At 40.4% G+C, this 21,231-nt stretch overlaps 1 protein-coding gene across 1 annotated transcript in view; it reads right to left on the bottom strand.

Moving 5' to 3' along the window:
- Positions 1–20,161, bottom strand: part of LOC143121459 (protein furry homolog) — a 522,367-nt gene extending 502,206 nt beyond the window's left edge. Inside the window, exons 1-2 of the mRNA XM_076281827.1 lie at positions 20,045–20,161; positions 18,418–18,471 (exon numbers count right to left, since the gene is read on the bottom strand). Of these exons, the coding sequence (XP_076137942.1) occupies positions 18,418–18,471; positions 20,045–20,161 (171 nt within the window). The remainder of the gene's footprint in view (positions 1–18,417; positions 18,472–20,044) is intronic.
- Positions 20,162–21,231: the final 1,070 nt, after the last annotated feature.

Raw genomic sequence — 21,231 nt, 5'->3', positions numbered from 1 at the left:
TGGCATATCTATCCGATCACGGGTTCGTGAGTAGGGCCTAATTCAAACGAGAGTAATGGCTGTGCAGCGTTGGTTTTTGTACATGATGTTATTTTTCAGTCACGTTGTCTGTTTTTAAAGCCCAGAAGGATTGATATACTTGGTACCAATGGATAGCCCTGTGCCTCCTCTTTCTTCTGATATGCCATATCTATGCGATCACGGGTTCGCGAGTAGCCTAATTCAAACGAGAGTGTGGGTGCGCAGGTGAACTAAATATGATGCAATTTGATTTAATTTCATGATTTTTTGTATTTTCATACTTGATCGCACAGACAAGTGTTTAGTCTCGTTGGAAAGCCCCACTTCTGCTCTGTCACGCAGTTAAGGTTTCATCTCGTTGCAATTACCGGAGCAATGTAGGCTAACAAAGAACTCAGGCAACGCAGCAGCCTGCTCTGCCTGACCAGCTATGGCAAGAACCACACGCAGTCAGCAAATTATGTTTTTATAAAGTAGCCTAGGCTAGACACTATTAGCCTACTTATATTGGAGCCATCCGGAGATATGTGCCTAATATGCTTGCATTTCACCCGAATATTATCAAAATATGTTTGTAACAGCGTTACCGCGGGCATCCGCTTATTTTTGATCAGCCTCACACGTCAATGTCAGAGCCTACCTAACAAGAACAGCCCAACGCAGCTCACTTTGCTATGATTCGTGTCACATTTTAACATTTTATTAACATTAATGTTCCAAGTCATCATCAACTCACCTGTTGTCACTGAGGTTAAGTAAGTAGTAGTCTACTGTCAAGTGTTTTTAACAGATGACTTGAATTGTCCCCTGCTGCTGCTGCACTAGGCCTACTCACGATTTGATTAGAACCGTAGGCTACACTTCCTTTCAAAGTACCGTTGAAAACGGCAGCAATCTTTTTTTTTTACTTTTCACTGAACGGAGCTGGGGGGGCCAGCAGGGTGGCCAAGCTTTGACCAGTGGTGGCCGTGGCCCCCCCTGGCCACCACGTAGCTCCGCCCCTGCCATCAACGATTTGGGCATGCCTCAGACTCGTGGTGTGAGCGGTATCAGAGCGAAATTGGAGAGGAACAGAGCAGCTGCTCCGGCTTCTAAATTAAAAAGCACTCCGCGCTCCAACGAAACTCCAGTCGCTCCGCTCCGTGGGGAGAGAGGGTCGATGGAATCGCCCTTTAGCGAGCACAACACAGCTTGGATCTCAACCTGCTTTATCCAGAGGAAGAAATTTTTGGATGCAGTGACAAAAAGCCTATCATGAACCTGGCTGGGAAATGTGACAGTTGTGGAGTCAGCATTCACAGCCTGTCGTTGCAAAACAGTAGCCTACATCTTCAAACTCAAAAACAGTAGACTAAAAGTCAATAAAAGTGGACTGTCAGAGCAGCACAAAATACTAAAAGCCAGGCCGAGTGTCCTGTTCGCTCTTAAACTTTTCATCACATTTGGTGAATACCTAGCCACTTAAATGTAAATGTGTTAGAATTCGTTCTGTACTTTTCGTACATTTTGAGCGATCACATAGCCTACATGCAATGTTGCGATATTATCAGTAGACCTATGTGCAATTTGCTTTTGAGCAGGATCTTACAAGAACATTTAGAAATGAATGGAAAGACACAGTGATGATGAGATTTTGCACTCAGCTGTAGCCTAGGCCTGTTAGTGGTGAGTCTGTTATAGCCTATTTACTTGTATTGTAGCCTATGCAACGCTATTCTATTAAACGCTGTGTTCTAGTCTATTAAACGCTGGCTATGACAGCTATGTTCTTGCACTATTTTCCCCTATGATCATATTGTTTTAGTTATCCAAAGAAGGATGCTCTTTATTATATGGCAATTGTCAGTGATCATAGCCCCCCCACCCGTTGCTCTCTGGCGCCGACCCTGGACCTACGTCTTAAAGTTAATAAAGTAACTTGCTTTGCTTTCATTTGAATCCCAATCAAGATACACTGGTAATAATTGCTTTATATTGTTAATATGGACTTCTGGAAAGTTCAGAAATGCAAAATAATAGAATTTTAGTCATGTGATAAAATATGCGATTAATCGTGATTAACTATATAAATTCAGCGATTAATCGCAATTAAAAAATGACAGCCCTAATATATATTATATTGCCAAGTGCCATTATTGCCCGTTTCTTATGCGTTATGGTTAGTGTTGGGGTCGTTACTCAAAAAAAGTAATGCGTTACAAGTTACCTGCAAACAATGTAAGAGGCCTATGCTGACTGCATCAGTGCTCAAAGTATTCTAAAAGTTTATCAATTAATTGCTAATAACTAACTAACTTCTATTCAAGTCATATTTCTGGGACTTTCTGGGATAATTATTTCCATTTTTTATTCACTCGTTCAAATGTTCATCCAAATTCACAATTCACAAAGTTCTCATCAGGTGAGTGAAAGTAGTCATTTCAGATGTTTTTGCCAGCACTTCATAAAACTCTCATAGTTTGAGAACTTTAAATCAGTGTTTCCCAAACTTTTTTTCTGGCGACCCACTTTTTAAAAATGACAGACCATCGCGACCCATTTCACTTCAAATCTACCCTACAACCACCAATATTGTTTTAGGCCACAGGTTCTCCAACTTTTCTATGCCTCCCCCAACCATACATTGCTATAGGATCCCTGCTTTGAACACGGGTGTGTTGTATTTTGAGCACCATCAGCGTGAAAAGTTGGAAATGAATACTGAAAAGATACGTTTTAATGCGCATCCGAGAGTAGGGGAAATTTTCGCATGTTGTGCAGTCGTCATTCGTCAGCATAGTAAGCTGTTCCTGTATTTCTACAAAAAATTTTGTAGGCTACGTTGCGTTGCAGACAAATGGGTCCATAACACTGACGTCAATTCCAATGTAAACAACAAATAACTCAAGCTGTTATATTGTATTGTTGTATTATATTATATTGTATAGTCGTTATATCAGAACAAGAGGCGTTTGCGCAATAGCCGGAAGAATGCGCCTTTACTTTGGAGTTAGCGAGGTAGAAAACGAGAGGAATAGTGTTTAAAATGCCCATTTAAATTGTAGACTATAAAGAAAATACAGAAATAAGAATGTGAGGAGGTTGCTATTAACTTTAAAGATTGCATCTGCATTCGAAACTGTATGCAAATTGAATGGCCTTATGTCCGGTCTATGGAGGTCTGCTTTAGTTGACAGCGTGGTCACTAGATTTGAATCGGTAAAGTTGAGGAGCTGGTATCTATTAATGTTCGTGCAAATAGGCGGATTCATGTCCCTTGCAGTTTGCAACTGCGAGGAACATGGCGGGCGCCCCACAGAACGGTTTCATTTTGAGAGGTAGATGTCCATGCTGGCACCCCCTCTGCGATGCGTTCGTCCCCCAGTTTCATGCGCCAGTTTCATGAGCTTTTATGACCGTGACTGTGGTAGTTAACAATACATCCTAATAGAAAACTGTTAGCTTTCCTGGTATCAAATGACATCAGTTAGGCCTATAACACAACATAAATTGTGCTGGCGACCCAAATAAAATCTCCTGCGACCCACCCGTGGGTTGCGACCCAGACTTTGGGAAACACTGCTTTAAATTATTTGTAGGATATTGCTTGCTCACAACTTGAGCTGTGTATGCAAAGACAGAGTTCACACATTTTGAATATTTCATTTGAGCTACATTTTACACTGATATGGCATGATGGCAATATAAACACAGCTAACAATGGTATTAAATTGCAGTAGCCTATGATTAAATGTAATGGACTATTCAACTAAGGTAGACTGCTGCTGTTCACAGCACTAAGCTATTGGTTACTGATATACTCCGAGTCTCTGGCCCTCTCTTAGAGCCCGGCATAGTAAGCTGGCCCTCAGAAGAAAAAGTCTGGGGACCACTGGTTTAGAGCATCATATTCACACATATTTTTGCCTAATTGGCAACCATGACCATGATAATTGATAATGTAAAATTAACGTGCACCTTGAGCAAATTATAAAAATTCTTTTAGAATGCTTTCAATCTTTTGAACTGCATTGAATTGCATCAAATCAATCGTACTGAATCGTTTTTCATGAACATGTATCTTTTCTTGTATCGAATCGTGCCCATGTATGCCGGATCGTCTTACATGAGAGATTCACACCCCTACTGCCTGCATCCTTTCTGTTTTTGTTGTTTAGAAAATGTGCCCATTCTGTAGGCTGAACAAGTGCGTAGTTCTGCTGCATAAAGTTAAACGAACAAATTGGTTTATTGCACAGAAAAATATAAATAACCTACTGTCAAGCCGTCAATTGGCTACAGTGCAGTCAAGAGTTGGAAGTAGGGCAAATTAATTTATGAACCAGAACGTGGGCCATACAGTCGTCTAAACCTCTATTGCTTGTAGCTTATTAAAAACATCCGCTAGATAGTTTAAATCGCCAACAACATTGTTTTTTGCAGAAGCCTACCCTAGGCTACAGATTAGTTCTTAAAAGTAATTTCTATACTACTGGCTCATTTATCAAACAGGTGCTTTCTATTTGTCCTCCGCAAATTAAGCTACAGGTAGCTCCATAGAGAGACGTTTGAATGAATTAGTGGTTGCTATTGACAACACAATTTACAACGCTGTGATAAGTAGGCTACAATAACTTTGCAAAGTTAACTTGAATGCATCAATTTTGAACAAAGTTGTGTAGGCTACACCGCACCAGTTGTAGTCTGCATGAACAGTTCTTGCACAAGACACTGTTTTGATTTACGTAGGGGAGGTGCGGGCTGAAGCCAACCTGTTTGAGGGAGAGCGGTGCAAGGAGAGAATGCGTGCTCTGTCCTGCGCATATCTCTACCATAAAATAATATGTCTAGGCTAATCTATATTTTCAATAAGCAATCACTGCATGCCTAATGGAAACAATAAGTCAATATATTAGAGATATCAAGAGTAACGCAGGAATGGACGTTACAGTTATTCAGTAACTGTAACGAATTACTGAAATTTGAATTGTAGGCTACTTTGTAACACATTACCCCCAACACTGACAATAACGTAGACAGAATTTACTTGAAACATGTTTAGAAGCAAGGTTGATTACTGTATTTTAACTATCTATTTATATTATTTATCTGTATTTTAACTATCTATTTAGTATTTGAATAAAATGCTTGAAACTCTTAAGCTAAATGCCGAACTGTTACTACTAGATTTGCCTACTAATGAAATATTGTACCTGAGGCTATTGTTTTGATGTCCAGTGTGCTTTGATGCACTGTATTCCCCAACAGTGTTGTAAACTCAATAAAATTGCAGAGCTGTACTCAAAGCTGCCATATTGTTCAGGCACCACAAACGTTTTAAGTTCACTCAACTAGTTTCCCAGTTATTGATTATTTTGACAAGGTTAGCTCTTAGTATATGAGTAGAACTGACCCCCAAACTCATTTATTTCAAGAGTGGATTGAAATTACGTCTGACGTAATAAAGACGTGCAACTTCATTGGTTAGGTTCATATCAACATGGCAAATAACCTAATAACCTACACAAACCAACATAAACCAATAAAAAAATCGGAAATCCCAATGAATGGTGAATTAACTAGTCTACGATCGATTGTGGCAGTTTTAAATTGATACACTTTGACATCGTAGGCCTAAGACTAATTGTTTGCAAGGACTGCTGCGCACCCGGATGTAGGCAGGCAAGCTGCAAGCAATCAGTGAGATGATCCATCAATCATCATCAGACTGCTACTACACAAAGGTAAGAACGTGCCTTAATGAAGGTGTACTTTGTTTATTTATTTGTGTACCGTCTTCCAGCGGGCAGACCGCTAAAGTGTAGGCTATGTAAGAGAGACCTTTTGCGGGCTAGCTGCATGTTTTAGCGAGTTACAGTAACTAAAGTTTGTTGTCTGAGCTGTCAGCCAGCCTGTTGTTGCACTACTTTAGTGGAAACTGGACAGACAAACAGTATGGTTTAGCATTACCAAAGATCATTTTATCAACCGTTTCTGGTGTGGTCTACTTTGGCCGCGCAGGTTAGACACCAAAGCAACTTTTCATAAGTTGGAAATCAAACACATGACACGCACAAACAGGCAGCGCACTTTTAAACATTTTATTAGTAGCCTACCATAAGCTGCCATAAGCTATATGGTTCGCATTAGCTGCTAGATCAGGGGTGGGCAACTAATTTCCCCAAGGGGCCACATGACAAACTGGGACTGTTGAGGAGGGCCGGACCCAAAATACCGAACTCAAGTCTGAACTCAATTCTGTCCAATTCTATTCTGTTCTTGTATAACATTAAGTAAATCATATGGTTTTGTTTACTACTCGTAAGAACAGATGAAAATGTGAGGGAGACCAAGGAAAAACAGCAATAGGCTATTTAATCTATGTCCAGTATTTAATCCTCATTCTCAAATGATTTTTTGACATTGACATTTTTTTTCAGTTTTCAAAGGCTGATATAAAAAAGTACTACAATATCTATAGAATTAGGCTAGGCCATGAAAATGTGAAGGAGTTAGTACAACCATAGGCCTGTGCCACCATTTCATCAACACTCAGCAATATTTCATCATTAAATCATTACAATCATTAAATTAACTCTATGCAGAATTAGACTATGAAAATGTGAAGCAGACAATAGTAGGCTGTCATTAGTTAATCAACATGCACAAAGAAAATTATTTAAAAAATGTAGGCTATGTTTTTGCTTTAACTTTATGCACAAAACTGTGATTGGTCAACTCGCCCTGTGTGTTGAGCCGGCTGCTTCAAGCAACCTGTGGGTAGTAGCATCATACTAGTTCGCTAACATAAGCTTTGCAAATAAACTCAGACATATTTTGGTTACAGTGACGGGGTTATCCGAATGTAAACTGTCTATCTGCCAGTAACATTTTGAAATAAACTCTTCGTATCTCCAACAAACAGCAGGAGTTCGTTCTGACAACCTTTGCGGTGGTGCACGCAGACATAAGAGACACAAAACTTTGAAAGGTTTATGCCGACTTAAAGTCAACTGCATTGTGTCGACGCAGAAGCATAAATTCTATTCACCAGCACATCAGTGAGGGTGTTTACATCGTATGCATCCACGCACAAACGTATGGGCGTACAAATAGCAGTCGCTTTCAAAATAAAAGCAACGATATTGATTTGCGTGCATTATCTCTATGCTAGGCTCTTGACTATTGTTCTTTCACGGACCTTACGCGGGCCGGTCAGGGAAAGCCCATGGGCCGGATGTGGCCCGCGGGCCGTATGTTGCCCATGTATGTGCTAGATGTAATGCAAGGTAACACTGCAGGGTAATTATTCAACTATACTTTTCTTGTCCTTGGAAGAAATAAGAAAAACTAAAAAATATTTAGGCTACTTTTGTTTTTGGTGGTGGAAATGACATGGTGACGTGGTGGAAATGGCATTGCCCTAAAAACACAGTTTATTTGCTTCATAGTAGGCCTACTAAAGAATCTAGTAGGGAAAAAAAACATCATAATTGCATAACATGTGGCAGGGACGCATTTTTTTGTTTTAAATCTTAATGCTTTTAAATCTTAAATTTGTCTATGTATGTCATGTCATCTCCACCACACTTTGTCATTTCCATCACAACACATATTTTAAGTTAAACATGTAAAAATAATACAACATACAACATTTCTGGAAAATTAATAAATTGAATATTTTGGCTGATATGTGTAATATTTAATAAAATACATTTGGAACAGTAGATGTTATTTTTGCTTGAAAACACACGTTTTGTTGTGTTTTGGAAACATGTGATTGGGCAGTCGTGGCCTACTGGTTAGGGCTTCGGACTTGTAACCGGAGGGTTGCTGGTTCGAACCTCGACCAGGAACGGCTGAAGTGCCCTTGAGCAAGGCACCTAACCCCTCACTGCTCCCCGAGCGTGGCTGTAGCAGGCAGCTCACTGCGTTGGGATTAGTGTGTGCTTCACCTCACTGTGTGTTCACTGTGTACTGAGTGTGTTTCACTAATTCACGGATTGGGATAAATGCAGAGACCAATTTTCACCACAATGTAGCCAACGTGTAGCCTATATTATTATAAGTTATAGGGATATTTTGTAAGCATTTATTTACCAATGAGAATAGCCTAGCCTAATGTTATCCCTTTGCATCTCTCCACAGGGATACAAAGGCTAGGGTTGAGTGATGTTTTGTATCAAAGAAGGGATGACACCTTAGACTTATTTTATGTGGCATTTTCAAAATGTGTTGGCTATGCAGGTCATGTGACGCCTCTTCCAAGACACAGGCTCAGTTACTTTGCCATTATTAGTTAAATCACAGTCAGTTTTCAAAGGTCAGCCCATTACCATGCATACACCACTCATACATTTGCTCATTCCAGTCTATTAATGCACTGAACATTCATCTCTCACGATTTCATAGAAAGACAGAGCAGGAGGTTGCATCAGGAGCGTGAAGGAGTTAATCTTGTATTTACATGTCACCTGTACTATAGTCTTATTTAATATATGCATATAGGATTAATATTCTGCTGATTTGTCTTCCCATTACCCCACAATCCCTCTGTCTTTCTAGGAAGACGTCAATGTCAACAGCAGAAGGAAAATTACTCTGCAGGCCCTTCCCATCTTCCTGTGGGAAGATGGATTTTTTAAGACCTGGAATGTAAGTTTTTGATTAAATTGTGTGTCCTCTTTCACTCTTTCTTCTTTTTTTACTTTGTCTTCCCTATATATCTCTATTTCTATTCAGCCCTCTCTGATACTACCTTGCAGCCAAAAGACAACAACCACAACCATCTTCCTAGCCACCAGAATAGCAATTAAATCATACTACAGTAATTCACCAAGAATGTCATATTTGGGAATTTTACCTTAACTTTTCATTCACTGGTATTTCATATTATATTAAATACACATGTAGTGTTTTTCATTGACTACTCTACTCATTAACTAATTACTGTCATGTTCTTTAGGCAGAAGAAATTGACCTGCCAGACTTCTCCGATGCAGCTGTAGCTATTCTCACTGTCTCGGGTGATACAGACTCCCTTGTGAAGTTTGGTCCTGCTATCCATTCTATAGTTCTTGACGGAGATATTGTTGTGTGTGATATAGCAGAGTTGACAGAGACGTTAATTTGGCTATTTGGCTTAATTTATGCACTTCATCTCGATTATCCAAAGCAATTGTCCTACACATTTAATTTCATTCAAAAAATTATAATGGGTTTGGAAGACCTGAAGCGGTTACCTCCTAGACTGCTGCTTAGCCTTAAAAATAAATTGCTGATGATGGATGAGCAAGCATTCTGTTTTCCAAATCTCATCGTTGGTACTGCCAGCATGTTAATACTCAAGCAAGCAATGGAGCTTTTCGCTTTTATTTATGTTGGCCTATTATTTTGTTATTTGAGTATTATTACCTTTGTTGAAGTGGTAAAAGGTTGTTATTTCTTTGATGTTCTGTATTAACCGCATTGCTGGGGATGTTGTTCTGTTAGAATTCTAATGGAATTCTTAAATAAATGGAATTGAAATTGTCTTTTGAGTAGTTTTTTATTTGAATCATACAAATAAAATATCTTTGATTTTGAGGTAAATAGTAAACCTAAACAGTCAAAAAATTGTTTCAATAGAGTGAAGTCAACTTAAAAATATAAGAGACTGAAGTGACAATGTTTAGGTTTGAGAAACTGAATGAGTCATGGTGATAACATGAATATATTATTAAAATATAACTTATCAACGATTTAAGTAGCGATTACTTAAAATGTTTGTTTGTCAAATTATTATGTTTCAGTTCATCAACTTCCTAAAAAATGAGTGTGAATAACTTCTAGTTTAGAGTAGTAATTACTTAAAATGTTTGTTTGTTGAAATTATTTGTTTTAATGTTGTTCATTTTCTCAAAGATTTGGAGTCTTAAGAGCTTGTCTGACTAATGTAACAATAACTTAAAACATCTATTTCTCACATTATTCTTTTTAATTTTATCCTTGTCCTTAAAGATTTCGAGCATTAAAAAAAGTCTCATTTTAAGTAGAAATTACTTAAAATATTTTTTAACATAGCATAGCTTAATATTTTGAGGTAATCCGTTTCATCAAATATTTTGAGTTCATTGAACCTGTTGGGGTTTACAGTGTGACATGTTTGCCCATCCCACCCCTACCCTTACCCCTACACACACAAATACCCATATGTAACCCTGAATGAGGCCACACCCTCTACCTATACACTGAGGAGGCGCTTGTGAATTATGTCGCCCCCACTCACATGATGCTCAGCAGTAACAGGTAAACTATAACATAATATCATAACAATTTGTTTAGGACCATGTAATACGTCTGTAATAGCATGTGAAGATTGTTATGTGAGGATTATGTATAGGCTAACTGAATAATTAATATATTATAAGAAACTAAAAACACGTTAGCTAGTTAGCCTTTGTGAATAGGAAGAAGCTAACTAGAGCCTCCACTCTCCAGGATGTGGGCCCCCTCTTGACAAGATGTTGCCCACAGCATTCAAGGCCCACGGCACATGAACTGCTCTGAAAGAGCTGAACAGGGGATGAGCCCAGAGCCACAGGTCTGTCGGCAGGCTGCAAAGACCTGGAGACCCCAAGCCCCCCTGTCTGTTGTAGGCCGCAGTCACAGTGCTGTCGGTCCTCACCATCACATGTTGGCCTCTTAGCCACGGTAGAAAATGCTGGAGGGTGAGGAGAGCGGCCCTCAGCTCCAGGATATTGATGTGCTGGGATAGCCAAGGTTCTGTCCAGAGACCATTGATGCCCTGACCATCGAGAACGGCACCCCAGCCTACTGGGGATGCGTCTGTAAATACAACCCGGCGACGAATCACCGGTCCCATGGCACTCCCCCTCTCTGTGTTGGCGGGATCTCTCCAACAGTGTAGGGCCCTGTGAAGCCTGCGGGACACAGTCACCTTGAGTCACCACAGTCACCCAAGAGGCGAAGGCAGAGTTTCCACTCCACCTGGACGTGCAACGCGAAGCGACTGAGACATGCGGCGAAAGACTGCTGTCTCGCCGGTGAGAGAGTCAAGGATTCCCTTCTGGAGTCCAGGACCATGACCTGGGAAGGCTGGAGCCTGCTTTACTTGGGATTGAGGCGCAAGCTCAAGTCCTGAATGTGCTTTAACAGCAAGGCCACGTGTAGTCGGCATTGCACTTCTGAGGTTGCACAGATGAGCCAGTCGTCTAGATAGTTTAATATCCTGAGCCCCCGCTGCCTCATGGGTGCAAGAACTGCAACCATGCACCTGGTGAAGGTTAGGGGGGGGCAGAGAGATTCCAAATGGGAGGACTTTGACCCGACCCTCAAACGCAAACCTCAGGAACCGCCAATGCCCCGGCCAGATGGGTATCTGAAAATAAGCATCCTGCAGGTTGATGGTAGCAAACCAGTCCCCTGCATTGATGGCCTGCCGCACCCTCGGAACTGTGAAGAATCTGCACCTCAGGGACCGGAGGTACCCCTGAGGTCTAAAATAGGACGAAGGTCCCCTGTGCGCTTGGATACAAGAAAATAACGGGAGAAGAACCCCGCTTGGGGGTCTGAACACCTGATTTCCCTTATCACCCTCTTATCCAGGAGGGTGGATAGCTCTGCACGTAAGGTCTGAGCGTGCAAGGCACTGCTCACCAAGGTAATCGTAGGTGCCCTCGTCACACGGGGTCTGGTCCTGAACTGCAGGTGGTACCCATGGGTCATGGTGGAGAGCACCCATGGATCCGCTCCTAAGGCCAGCCAAGCCTTCCTGCATCGAGCTCAGAGGCGAGGCTGGCTGGCCCGCAGATTGTCAGGAACGACGAGGGCACCTGGAGGGGCCACGGGCAATGTGATCCTCGCCTAGTGTAGCCAACCTCTTCATACCAAGAAGTTTAAAGAATTAAATAGAATAGAATGGATTAATTACTAAATAAATAGGTAAATATGCATTATTAAATACATAGTTCAAATACAGATAAATACAGATAAATAATATAAATAGATAGTTAAAATAGGCATTTAAACTTTTTCTTCAAATACTAAATAAATAGTTAAAATACAGATAAATAATATAAATAGATAGTTAAAATAATCAACCTTGCTTCTAAACATGTTTCAAGTAAATTCTTCAGAAAGCCATCAACCTGTTTCATGGTCATCTTTTTTCATGAATTATTCATTATCCGAGACAACAATTTAACCATGTACATTAATTTCAAGCATTTTCTCTAGTCTTGAACTTAAATCTGAGCATGGCATTGAATTCCCTATATGTGAAAACCTATAAAAGCACATTACATTCAGGTTTTTACCTTGTACAGTCCAAAAGATAAGTGATTAATTAGATTTTGACCTGGCGGCAGCGGCCATATTGGATTTCTCCATTTTGAGGCATTATGGGACATTTTTGAGCCTGGCATACAGAAGATTTGAATTCAGCACCCTTCAAAACCCCTAAAAATGTTGTATGCCAAAAATTAACATGATTTGCCTTCAGGGTTCATTTCTTTTAAAAATTGACCTAGACTATTTGCTTTTACTTATGGTTTTGGGATGTACTTACTTGCATTGAGATGATAATCAATTTATAAAAAGCTGTGTTTTATCTGTCTTTCCATTTGGCTGTTATTGCTCCCACAGTGAGCGGTACTGGCAAAGGTGAATGACACAATCTTGTGAGCACTAATGATGCTCATTAATGTGTTCTCTTGAATCTGAAATGTAGGCCCAATATACTAAGCACGGTTTGTCTCTATAGGCAACTTTAGGTCTCCCAAATTCATCTCTCCCCTATGGTGTCCCCCTGGGCTCTGTCCTAGGACCTCTGCTCTTTATTATACTTCTGTGCTGATGACACTCAAATCTATATCCACAGACCATAGAGCTTAGATCGGGCCCAAAACATCAAGCCCGACCCAACCTGAGCCCGTGCACGTTGTGTCCGAGCCCGGCCCGGCACATTAACTGTAATGAAACCTGACACATTTTTAATACGTGGGCCGTTATAACTGACGTTCTCAACTACAGTTCTGAGTTTTTTGAACTACAGAAATCTGGTTAGAATTATCTTAAAGAATAATGCAACAATGACAAAGCATGTAAACTGCATTGTTTGTTTAGTCAGAATGGAATGGATCGCAAACTTTCCTCGAAAACTTGCTCAAAGTTCATTTGACTTTAAACTTATTTTTATATTTTTTCTTTACATCTCAAGCTCCATGTTGCATTTAAGCTACACAACACAGCATAGCAGGCCCGGTGTGATGCGTGCAAGTGGAGGAGACACTGCGCATGTGTTGCATTTTGTAACTTTGTAGCTTAACTTGTGCAACTTTGTACACATTTGTTACTTAGGCCTACTTAAAAACATATATATATATATATATATATATATATATATATATATATAATATTTCTCCCCACCCAATTAGGCTAATAAAGAATTGATACAAAACTCCAAATAATAGCCCGGGCTTTTATTTTCCCAAATCGCCAAACTGCACCGGCTAGTATTAGAGACAGGCGTCTATATGAGACAGGCCTTTAATTCCCTTTACACAAAACTTATTATTGAATTAATTATTTCAAACACACTGAATGTCTACCTATATGACTAGGCTAGCTGATGACAATTACAGATCATCATTCATTTAGTGTTGAGATGTTGTTCATTGAGTGAGATACAGTAAGATCCAAATAGCGGGGATAGCCAGAACAGATGAAACACGTTTTAATTAAACGTAATCTACAAAGAGATCGTATCACACTGAAAGCTCATATTTTGTCAAATACAGTTGCATTATCAGCCCTGACCAAAACCGTTCAGGAATTATTTATGCAAAAGTGGAACGTGCTTAATGTTTCATTCTCTCTCCTTTTCGGCAGGAATGAAACAGCATGAGAGAGCATGAACCATACTGTTTGTCCCGTTTTGTATTTGCCAAATTTGACAACAGTCTACATTCAAATCATAGCCTACTTCCAGGCGCACGGGAACATATTTTTGACCAGGGGTGCTGAATAAGAAAATAATCATGGATGTCCGACGATTTCTCCCCCAGCATATGATTCGAATTTAGACAGCTAAATACGCCATTTCACTGCCGTGTATGAGTAGGTCTAAGAGTGAGAAGTTTTATAATGCCCTGCGGCAGCCACATTCCACTGCAACTATGCGCAGCACTTGCCACTCCGACTCATCAATAAAAACTGTGCGCGCACACACCAGTCCCATAGAAGCGCACTTGACTTTACATCATTAACCTATTTCAGTAGGTTATATAGGGCACGGGAAGGGGGGTGCTGAGGGTGCTGCAGCACCCCCTGCTGGCAGGAGATAGATTTTTAAAAAATATTATATATATTTTTAAATAATTAGCCTACTAATTCGCTGTCTGACATTATTTATATTTTTGTATGTGAAATGATGAGTCAAATAGCAAAAAAGGGTTATGGATAGGTTCGAATATAGGCTACTAAAAATTAACAGTTATAGAGATCAACGTGAACGTGAGTCAGTTACTGTAAGAACCGTAGCGTGTTTTCATCTATGTGATAGCGATCAAGTGTGTAGGCCTACGGTTGATATAGGCCTACATATTCTATGCGATTTACACGTTCAAAAAAATCATGGATAAGCTGAAAGAAACTTTAATTGTGTTTTACAGTTTTGCAAAAATAATAAATGCATAGCTAGTGAAATAATTTCACTATCCTAGTCGCTAAGATAGAAATTATTAGGACACATACTTGCTGTGGAGACGACACACTTTAGGCTATTCAGAAATTATTTGCGAGATCATTGCAGCCTGATTATTAGCCTAGATATTTAAAGCCTAACATCCAGAGGTGGGCGAAGTACTCAATTTCAGTACTTAAGTCAAAGTACAGATACTACTGGTCAAATGTTACTCCGATACAAGTAAAAGTTGCATATTCAAAATTGTACTTAAGTGAAAGTACTGAAGTACTTGATTTTAAAAATACTTAAGTATTAAAGTACAATTTGAAATTACATGTGTAAGGTTTAACACTTAAATGCATGCCCCTGACTAGCTTGTATAATCTGCAGAATAAGGGATTATAGAATGTTACAGAATGAAGAAACCCAACTGACAGAAAGAAAATGTTTATTTTCTATCAAACTAGCTTGACATGAAAGCAACATTCAAGCAACTTTACATCACAGGTCCAACAGTGGCTCATGGTTTCTGAGGGCAAGTAAGGTAGGTGTGTGTGTAGCACAGCCTACTTCATGCTTAAATCTAACCAACCATTTCAAGGAAACAAAAGAGACTACATGGGTGCACAAATTCCCTTTCCACTTTGTGTTTACAGTATAGACAGCCAACCATTTTAAGTAAAATAAACAAGTCTACATGGGTGAACAAATTCACTTCCCATCACTTAAAATGGTTGCCTGTCTATACTGTAAACAAAACAAGACTACATGGGTCCACAAATTCACACCCCATCACTGTGTATGGACAGCCAACCATTTCAAGTAAACAAAACAAGACTACATGGGTGCACACATTCCCTTTCCACTTTGTGTTTACAGTATAGACAGCCAACCATTTCAAGTAAACAAAACAAGACTACATGGGTGCACAAATTCTCTTTCCACTTTGTGTTTACAGTATAGACAGCCAACCATTTTAAGTAGGCCTAAACAAAACTGAACTACATGGGTGCACAAATTCACTCCCCATCACTTAAAATGGTTGCCTGTCTATAAAGTTAAAACAGTTCGACTACATACCAGAATATGCTTCCGCAGGTTGGACGGCGAATTTTTGTATGCAGTGATGTGGTTTACTTTCGGCAAACAAAGCACGCATTTAAACCGATCGTTCATCCGTTCAGTAAACTTAAACATTTTGTCGAGATACGGCCATGGGTGCGAGTACTCGACAGGGCATCCGCCTTCATCTCCGTCTCCGTCTACCTCCATCTTGCTGTCGATTTAGGAATAGAAAACGGTTAGACGTTGAACTTGGTTTTATAGCCTAGCGCACAGATGTGACGCAACCCTGATTAGTGATAGGCTGTCACCTGCGAACAAACCATCACATAGGCTAGACCTAGTTTATTGAAAGTTAAAAGTAACGAGAGCCTTAACAGAAATGTAGTGAAGTTAAAAGTACGATTTTTGTCATTCAGATGTAGTGAAGTGAAAGTGAAAGTATTTTTTTTTTAAATTAACTCAAGTGAAGTACAAATACTCAAAATCTGTACTTAAGTATGTGGGGTTAGGGTGGGCGCAGTGGACTCGGAGTGCTGTCGCGGAACATTGGAATTTGTGGCTGCCCAGGACTTTTCTAAAACTTCTCGCTATCACCCGCACACCGCACTAAAATGACGTATTTAGCAGTCAAAATCCTAAACATGTCCAGGGGAGAGGGAGGGGGGGGGGGGGGGGGGATCATCGGACATCCATTATTTTTGCTATTCAGCACCCCAGGTCAAAAATAGGTTCCCGCGTGCCTGGCCAGAGAATGTCCGTAGACGGGCTCTGATATAGCCTAGTGTAAGGTAAATTCCTTTTCTGACTTCTTTCTCTTTATCGCCATGGCATTTAGAATAAAGAATAACGTTTGCGAACCGTTCTGGTTTTGTTGCCAGCATAAAAACAAGCTTACCATCGGCCTATCCGCAAATTAACACAAGGGATGAATTGAACGATGACGAAGTCGGACATATAGGCATAGTTCATATTAAAAAAAAAGTTATACAATTTGGAACTCTAGCTTCTCCCCACCGCAGTCTTTTAATGTCATCTAATCATAACGTGCGCAGTCTTCGCCTTAAGCCCAAATCACACCCAAGATTCGCAACGAGATGAGCAGCAACTTGATGCAACATTCTAAAACCTTGCAACTGTGACCAGACATGTGAATGCTTTGCGACGGCTTGTAACGACGTGCAACATCTAATTCACACTGCTGTAACCTCCTTTCTGTAACGGTTTCGTGTCATTGCGAATCTTTAAACAGACGATCTGACGGGTTTTAGAACATTAAATACAACCCGAAACTAAAAAACATACCAGGCCTCTACTGAAGACCTAGCCTGGCGGGCCATCCTATATCATTGACATGTATAGTCTGGCATCGAATCATTCACCTCGCTTAATCCAAGGGGCGGGCAGAGAATTGTCTTTCAAACTGCCTAGGCATGCAATAGGCCAGCGCTACGACCATATCCGTATCCGGTCGGCAAAACGGCAAATACATCCTTCTTCGAAAGGAATGACTTAAGTGCATTGTGTTGATCTACTTTCAAAGAAAAGCACAAGTCCAACTCCTCCAAAGTTGACGCCAACGCCGATTCAAACAACCGCTCTTCGTTTGCCATAGCCACCTTCCTTGTTGTTCACCGTCGCAGGATGTCGTTATCCTGTTAAGCCCGCCTTAAGACTCTCTAACGAAATAGAGCGCTGTGATTGGCCGTCATCCACGGTGTTAAGCCAATAGAAATTCCTATGGTTCGATACTAGACGTACAAGCTGAGCAAATTAATTTGCCGCCGCTAGGGTGCGTCTAGATTTCTAGGCTACTGAAGACCGGCCTTTAACCCAAACCTGTAGCCACGCCAGGCGTTTAAAAGAGACAGACGTCTCTTAGGGACTCGGCGATTATTTGAAGTTTTACGGTAATAATAAAATGCTTGATCAAGGGCCCGGCCCTTAGAGGATAGTGGCGAGAAGTATCGGCCCAACCAGACCCGCGGGCTCGGGCAGAGAATCTAAACTCTACTTCACCATCACCTCTGCTGACCTAAGAAAAAAACTTTACGTCGACTCTATTCTCTCTTTTGATTCACACATCCAGAATATCATCAAAACAGCTTTCTTCCACCTGAAACTCACACCCATCGTCTTCTTTTCACGAAGCTCTGTGTCTGACTATCCTTGATCTCTGGTGTGCAGTGTCCTCTGTGTCTGTGCTTGTTTGTATAGTGTATAGTGTCCTCAAACTTTTAATTGTACAGTGTCCTCTGTGTTTGTGCTTCTGTCTGTACAGTATGTAATGTATAACATCCTTCAACTTTTTAATTGTACAGTGTCCTTGGGTGACATGAAAGGTGCTTATAAAAAGCATTTATTGTTATCATCATAAGCATAAAAATAACCTGAAAATCTACTCAGAATTAACCAGACAAGACTAGTATGCAAGTCCAGTGCGTGTGATGGTATCATTGTAGACAACAACATAAATGGCATATATAACATAGTGCACAATTCATTGATGTTATCAATGGTGTAATATTTAAATGTGAAGTTGAGTTAAAGTAAGAAAATAACCGGTGTGACACACAAAAAACATACAGAATATGCCCTGACAATGGCACAGGGTCATTTTTTCGAGAATAGGGAGGTAAATCATATCATAGCGGCAGACCTCTACTCACTTGGTCAAACTGGGGGTCTTCACCTCTCTGGAGAGACTTGGATAATGGCTTCTCCTGTTTAAAAAGGTGCCCACCACAGATAGTGAGCATCTCTGTACTGGGAACCACACAATCAAGAAGACATTATGTGGGTACATCTGGCCTCTTCGTATGGTTATGCCTCTATTCGTTGCACTTTCTTGGACTGGACTGTAACTGCAATTATGTAAAAGCCAATCACATTTTCACAACACAATTACAACCACTGGGTGAGTTGCACAGTTTTAAAAATTAACGTTAAGGGTTGTTTTAAGGACATGTTTGTGCATGCCCATAGCCAGCCACTCTGAAACAGTCAAAGGCTATTCAAAACGAGTCAGAAAGTCGAGACAGGACCCATCGTCAAAATTTCGGTGTCCACCACTCTTGTTCATCCAAAACAAACCAGAAAAGGGACTCAAAAGTGCTAAATACCGGAATTCTCCTTTAAATGTTGCGATCGTCATTTCCGTGAAGTGCACGGAGTTAGTGTTTGATATGAGACAACACTATTCTGTTAAAATTTGCGTACTCCGCCAGTAAGCACACAGTGCACATAGGGTGCTGCACGAAAGTCTACTCACGAAAGTCCGCCAATTGAGACACAATCATAATTATGGCAATGTGACGAACTATTCAACTGATTAGCTGAGTTTAGCGAACTGCCGTTCTAAACGGGCATCAGTAAAATTATATGTTGCGAGTAGGCTACTTGAGAGTAGACCAAGTAACCAAATTATGGCTATAGTCATGGCTATAGCTCATTATCTTTATAGGTTGTTTCCACCGACTGGCACAGCTCAGTTCGGTACAGCATGGCACATAATTATTTCTGTCAAAATTGCCAGGCCAATTACACTCCCAATGTGGACTGGACATTCCACTAAATTTAAATAAGCTTTTCGCCAGTGACCATGTGTTTTAGACTATGATAATAGGGGCCCTTCATGTGCAAGAGAAATAGCCTATTTGACCAGGTCAGTCAGTTAACAATGAGAAGATGGTGTCCATTATACTATATCAGATATATTATAGTGGTATAACAGATATGCTTATTTGCACCCAAACTAAGCTACAAACAAACAAATTCTGTTTTTAAAATAATATTGCGAATGATTAAAACTATCCAGCAAGAAATTCATGTGGAATAGCATTTATTGTGAATAGTAACGTTATACTGGAATAGTATACTTGAAATAGTAGTCTTATATTGTGAGTAAATGTATCTGTGATTTACTTATAATAAAAAAACACCTCCCAAGCCAAGATCAGCTCTCAATAAATTCAAAGGAGAAATGAAGGGACTACACTCACTCCAGAGTTGGTTATGGGTTTGTTGGACTGTTCAGGATGATTGGTTGGGGGATTTTACAGTCCTGCCTGTTTCACAGATGACTGACATTTTTTGTTTTGATGTCAGAGCATCTAATTAATTGACTGCGATCGGGGTGTGAAGATTTCAAATAATTCAGCAAATAAGGCTTCAGAAAACATCTAAGACCCCTCCTTTAAATGACCTAATCTGAGCATCAATGGTACCAAGATTGAATTGAAGTTAAGGTTGGATGATTGTTCTGAGGTAGACATTGAATATCATAAAATTGCTCACCAGCGGTTCAGCCATGATGATGCTAATCTTGTGTTCAGACAGCATGGTGAAGTTGGCAAAGAGGCTCTTGAGGACGTATTCGCCTGGCTTGCTCTCTGGGTCGATGCAGATGGGCATCATGGTTGGAAGAACTCTGTCTCTAGGTGGGAAGCACACTGGAGGGATGGGTGGCTTAGGATGGGCCAGGGGATGCTGAGGACACACCCAAATACAGACATACACAGGTTAACACATTATCCTTTTAAATGTCTGAAGATATGTCAGCAGTTTTTGGTAGGCTTAGACTCAGTGCAGTGTTGTTATCTTCACAACACCAAACAAGGAAGTGCAAAAAAAGTTATTTTTGCAGAAGGTACTGCAGTGGTTTGTGAAATTTTTCAGGAAACTATGATTATCAAATTTGCTGAAAAGTTGCTGTGGTTGGAAGAAACTGCAAGGACGCCCAGCATTCACAGGGATTGGTTGAATTTGCATTAATTGTTGTGATCACGACATTACAGAATCCTGGAGAGATGTATTTTGTTTCTGAGATATGCCTTTTTAATTATGGATAGTCACAGCCTATAAAACTGCACCTAATGGCAGCATTTTAAAATTGAACCATTTTATACATATTTCTCAACTAAACCATATTTTTTGCTGAAAATATACACATTGTGGTAGGTAGTATCATCAGGGTTCTAAATTAACACCCGCCAACCCGCCAAATGCGGGATAAAATTCATAAAAAGTTACTAGCCAGTTTGGCCGGTGATGCATGAGGCATGCTCGGTCATATATCCCCCTGGCAGTACTTCCTACATTTCCCATGACCACATGTACATAACACAAATACATAACGCCCCAGATAGCAAAATCAGATTGGCAGATAGCGGACCGCTGGTGGTATGCTGCCGGTGGCGTGCCACTTGTGGTCCGCCGTTGGACCACCATATCTTTAAATTGAACTTGTCATGAATATTAAGAAAAGTTAATAAAATGATATATGGAGTATAACTGAACAAATGAAAAAGATTTTAGACCAATAGTGACAAAATATTGGGCAATTTGTCTGCAACCCGCCAGCGGACCGCCAGAGAACCGATGAGCAAAATGACAGCGGACCGCCAGCTATGCCCCCAATGGACCGACAGTGGTCCGCCAGCCTCTTGCTATCTGGGGCGTTACGAAATATTAACGCATTGTGT

This window comes from Alosa pseudoharengus, unplaced genomic scaffold (assembly GCF_046254945.1).
Source record: "Alosa pseudoharengus isolate Yale_2024_CS ecotype anadromous, Long Island Sound unplaced genomic scaffold, YU_APseudo_1.1 YU_APseudo_1.1_scf_13, whole genome shotgun sequence".
NCBI classification, from domain to species: Eukaryota; Metazoa; Chordata; class Actinopteri; order Clupeiformes; family Clupeidae; genus Alosa; species Alosa pseudoharengus.
This window is presented reverse-complemented; position numbering and strand designations above follow the sequence as displayed.